Here is a 4802-nt window from a genome sequence, read left to right as displayed (position 1 = left end):
TCCAAAATCCATGTGGGTTAGGTCTACAGAGATGTGCCAAGGTTGCATAATACTAGCCTTAAAAAAAAAAAAAAAAAAAAAAAAAAAAAAAAAGAAGTGTCAGCTCTTACAATTATTGGAGATTATAGCGAACATGGGGCATCAGTGGTATGAAGAGAGGCTTTTTATTTGGGTGCCGATGAATGGATGAAGTGATAAAAAAAAGGCATTAAATGCGCTCAGATCTGCAGGAAAAGCGAGGCAGTTACAATATGTAGTTTTAAAATATATTTACCTTTTTTAAAATATGATTTCAGTTCGAAGTCATTTTTGCATATGTATAATGAGGCAATTTTTAATTTTCCCCTTCTTTATATTAACTTAATCAAACGAAAATGACAAGATTGTTTTGTCTATTGGCGTCATAATGATTAATATCAGATCTATGTTTTGGTTGCTTTTGTTATAATGGTGTAATGTTGTGAAATAGCAGTCTTAGCCAGTTATCTTTTTCCAACTCTGACTTTGTATTAAAAGCGTTTGTGATAGCTCCTCGGATGCTCCCACCCCTCGCCTCACGTAATTCATCTTCTTGGCCAATCCTGTCCCTCCCCAAAAAGTTTACGCCATGCAGCCTATAAGAACTGCCAAAGTTTCTCAAGTATCAGAAAAGACTTGTCCTCCCAGGAACTCATCTATGGATACTTTGGTGTCTTCAAAGCCACACACGCCTACAAGTGGACTAATTCTTTGACTTCATGAGAGGGAAATAATTTTTTTGGGACCCTATCTGGCCGCCATCTACCCAAGTGGAGATGTCTGAGGAAAATCTGGGGGAAGAGTCGAGCAGCTCCCCTGTCTCTCCTGTGGACAGCCTGAGCAACAGCGAGGGGGAGCTGGACAGACAACCGAAGAGATGTGGGAGGAAGAGGAGACCGAGCAGGAAAAACGGGGAGGACTCAGATAGCCCGACCCCTGGGAAAAGAGGGAAGAAGTCCAGCAGCAGCAGCCCACAGTCTTTCGAGGAGCTCCAATCGCAGCGGGTCATGGCCAACGTCCGGGAGCGACAGAGGACCCAATCTCTCAACGAGGCGTTCGCGGCTTTGCGGAAAATTATCCCCACTTTGCCCTCGGACAAACTCAGCAAAATACAGACCCTAAAACTTGCAGCCAGATACATCGACTTCCTCTACCAGGTGCTGCAGAGCGATGAGCTGGACTCCAAAATGTCAAGTTGTAGTTATGTGGCTCACGAGAGGCTGAGCTACGCCTTCTCTGTATGGAGGATGGAGGGCGCTTGGTCCATGTCAACATCTCACTAGCATCTGGAGAAATTATGCCCAAAATGGTACGATTTGGTTTGTCAAGAGAGCTGCCTGATCCGAGACTTAAACTGTGGAAAAAACAACACTATAAAAAATGTTTACTGAGGCTGTACTGTGGCCTAATGCAACATCATAGTAGGAACTGTTATTTTGTGTCATTTTCTGCAGAGATCAGTGATAATGAATACCTTCTCTAACCTACAGGTGACTGCTGAATCTACTTATCACACTCTGACGGGACAAATCTGGAGTCCAGTGCTGGATACATGGGATCACTCTATTTAAGCCAAAGACGACATAAGGTCTGGGGGATGATTCCTGCAGAGGCCCGATAGGGACTTGCAGCCGTGTGTTAGCTCCATACACCCCATTCTGATGTGTTTTCATGTTGTTGACGACGAATGTTGAAAATATCATGTGGTTTTTTTTTTGTTTTTTTTTTAAAGCAAAGATTTTTTTTTTTTTTTTTTTAATTCATGCCTTTGGACTTATTTCTGCAGGTCAAAGTGCATTGTTGAAGCAGTTGTCTCAGTGTTTTGGTGTGAGACTGTCAACTGGTGGTGTAGCTCACATTACAGACTGACTGTGTGGACCTAACCTGTGCAAAGAAAAAAAAAAAAAAATTCAGAATACATTTATTTATTTATTGGTGAAACGTGTTGCATTGAGGAATGGATCCTGTGTCTGAAATTCAAATACATTCCTATTTTTTATTATCGTTTTTGTAAATGTTTGTATATTTTTTGCATTAAACAAAATGACGATGAAATTGCTTAATTGTGTTATTATTATTATCATTATTATTATTATTATTATTATTAATCTAGTTTAATGACAAGCGGCTGAAGAGGCTAATGTTAAAAACACAAATTTAGTAAAATAATTTTGTATTAAATGACAACAAGTGCATCTGGATGATACTTTCAAACATTAATGACAAAAGCTTCTAGCAAGCCGCCAGTCACTTGGGAAAACAGATGGAGTTGTTATTGGCTCGAGTAAAACCGTTGGAGAAACATGCAGCTATTTGTTCATACTGTTACACATCCAAAAAAAAAAAAAAAAAAAAAAAAAAAAAAATCAGGATTTCATAAATTCCTCTCTTGTTTATCTCAAACTATATAAGGAAAAACCATCCAGTGTTCACACATAATTTAAACGAGAAAAAGTTGTAGTATGACTGGTGTAGAAAAACCAAAGTCCATTTTGAATTAAAATGAAAAAGTCTCCTGTCTCATCTCTCGCTCTCTCTCTTCCTGGATTTACAGTTGCATTAAGGTCTGGGCCTGAAACTCACCATTAGGAGTAAATTACTTATACAGGGGTCATGTCAACCTGCTATTAGGTCCATGCTACAGTTTCTCCTGTGCCAGTAGCGGAACATAAACAGTGGTACATATTATTCAGGATACTGCAGACTTTCAGACACCTTGTCACTAAAGAGGTCAAATACAAGCATTTTACTGCAATGTATGTCCAATATGAGTTCATGATGACAACAATAAATAATAATGAAGTCATCGATAACATTATCTGATTTATTATAGTGACGACAATCCCGTGTGAATTTCGTGTGAAGATCTGCAGCGCAACATAATAACCAAGAGACTTTCTGCGTCCTCGCGCACGTAGTGCAGCCTTGAAATGAAGCCTATTCCCGATCAATTTTTTGTCACTAAATAAATCTTTCATTTCGTTATCATGCTGTGATTGATCTCAGTGATCTGGGGGAAGTGTTTCTCACTGTCCAAATCAAAGTGTGTGCCCGTTTGAAGGTGTGTAATTGGCTTGCGAGGCATGTATGGAATTCCCAGATGTCTATGAAATTTAAGGAGGCCATGAAGGTTGGCTGTGGGTCTGTACATAGAGGCTATTCTCACTGAAAGTTTGGAGGGTGGTGGTGTTGGTGGTGGTGGTGGTGGTGGCGGGGGGTTGCTTCACAAACACAGTCTAGGCCTAAAGATCAATAAACAGCTTTTCTTGAAACGTTCACAGTTAAGGGGGTTTAACTCAATACCAGACAAATAAACAGAGCCTACAAGAAATAAAAGCTGTAACCTCTTCGTGACATGTATCACAAAAAAGCTCAGGTTTCTGTTCTTTAAAAAAACAAAAAAACAAAAAAAACAAAAACAATTTCCAATTCCGCCCTTATGCAATGCTATAGCCTTAAATAAGTTCCCTCTGCCTTTTTTTTCCAGAGGAGAGGAGTTGGCAATTGACACGATGCAGAGGCACAGAATGAAACCTATTTAGAACAGATGTTAGTATTTTTAAAAAAAGTCACGTGAAATGAGCAGATGTTCAGACTGTGCAGAGACTGGCCGTGCAGAGCATTTCTCTGCAGAGAGAGCTCGGAGGAGCTTTGCTTTCACACAGACACCAACTAACTAAGACGCCCGCAGTCCTGCAGTCACATCACCCGGTAGGTTTGATTAAAACTGGATTTAATAAAGGGCCACCTGCAGGGAATAACATGGATCTGACTGCTGTCCCGCGCGGAGACAAAGGTAGGCTGGAAGAAAAGACACACACTGCTGTAGTTATGATGGTGTGACATGTTGACTTGCTGATTATTTGGTTGTAAGATGATACATGACGATCAGGATGTTTTTTTTTAAAAGCTTGCAACACTAACAGGCCGACTGCCGTCAAAGTTTCAGACTTGTTTGAAGCGGAGTGTCCTGTGTGTGTGTGTGTGTGTGTGTGTGTGTGTGTGTGTGTGTGTGTGTGTGTGTGTGTGTGTGTTTCAGGGGAGGGAGGAGGCTCAAAAAGAGGGGAGTAACTGAAAAATGGACGAGAATTTATCATTCAGCTATGGGGAGAAAAAAATACATGACACATGTAGAACATACAGAACTGTTGTGTCAGACATGACGATAAGTAGAATAAAAAATGAACTGTCTGAACTATGAAATTACATTTTACTTTATTCTCTTTATTTTTCATTTTATTTTACTCTCTGAAATGTTCCTATTTAGAAATTAATAATTTGTGGCTGACTATAAGACGGTAACTTATCTGTATCCTTAATATATTAAAACTGATTTTAAGTTATTGAACTCTTTATTATTATTATTATTATTTATTACTATTATTATTATTATTATTATTACCATTATATCATTATTTAATGCATTTGATTCTTAGGAACTTGGCGCAAAAATTTAAATTATTTTGTCGATTTGTTCATTCATAATAAAATCTCTCCGTTTTGTAACTCCAGTTAATTCGCGTGCTTCCGCAGCTGCTGATATATCACGTCAAACAACTTATTCATAAATAAGATTACGATAACAGACTCATTATTTTTGTCTCTTTAGAAATAATTTCAAGTTTAGTCCTGTGTCATTGTTGAAATAAAAATACATTTATTTATTGCATTTATAGAATCACTATTTGATTAGTTAGATTTTTCAAGTGAACCCACTTTTAAAAAACTAACTGACAAAGCTTTATGAAGGGCTCCTGAATGCAGACTACAGATAACTAAAATAT

The 4802-nt window shown here is 38.4% G+C and overlaps 1 protein-coding gene across 1 annotated transcript; it reads left to right on the top strand.

Annotated features, from left to right (window-relative positions):
• Window positions 1-669: 669 nt before the first annotated feature.
• On the top strand, window positions 670-1983 carry LOC111238799 (twist-related protein 2-like). The gene is made up of 2 exons (XM_022768485.1): window positions 670-1327; window positions 1509-1983. Exon 1 carries the CDS (start codon window positions 795-797, stop codon window positions 1299-1301), a length of 507 nt encoding a protein of 168 aa, XP_022624206.1. The 5' UTR covers window positions 670-794; the 3' UTR covers window positions 1302-1327; window positions 1509-1983.
• The last annotated feature ends 2819 nt before the right edge of the window (window positions 1984-4802 follow it).

Source organism: Seriola dumerili, unplaced genomic scaffold, assembly GCF_002260705.1.
Source record: "Seriola dumerili isolate Sdu_G_001 unplaced genomic scaffold, Sdu_1.0 BDQW01001661.1, whole genome shotgun sequence".
NCBI classification, from domain to species: Eukaryota; Metazoa; Chordata; class Actinopteri; order Carangiformes; family Carangidae; genus Seriola; species Seriola dumerili.
This window is presented reverse-complemented; position numbering and strand designations above follow the sequence as displayed.

Excerpts from the sequence above, each read along its gene's own strand:
- LOC111238799 (XM_022768485.1), top strand. The coding sequence starts at position 795 with ATGTCTGAGGAAAATCTGGGGGAAGAGTCGAGCAGCTCCCCTGTCTCT.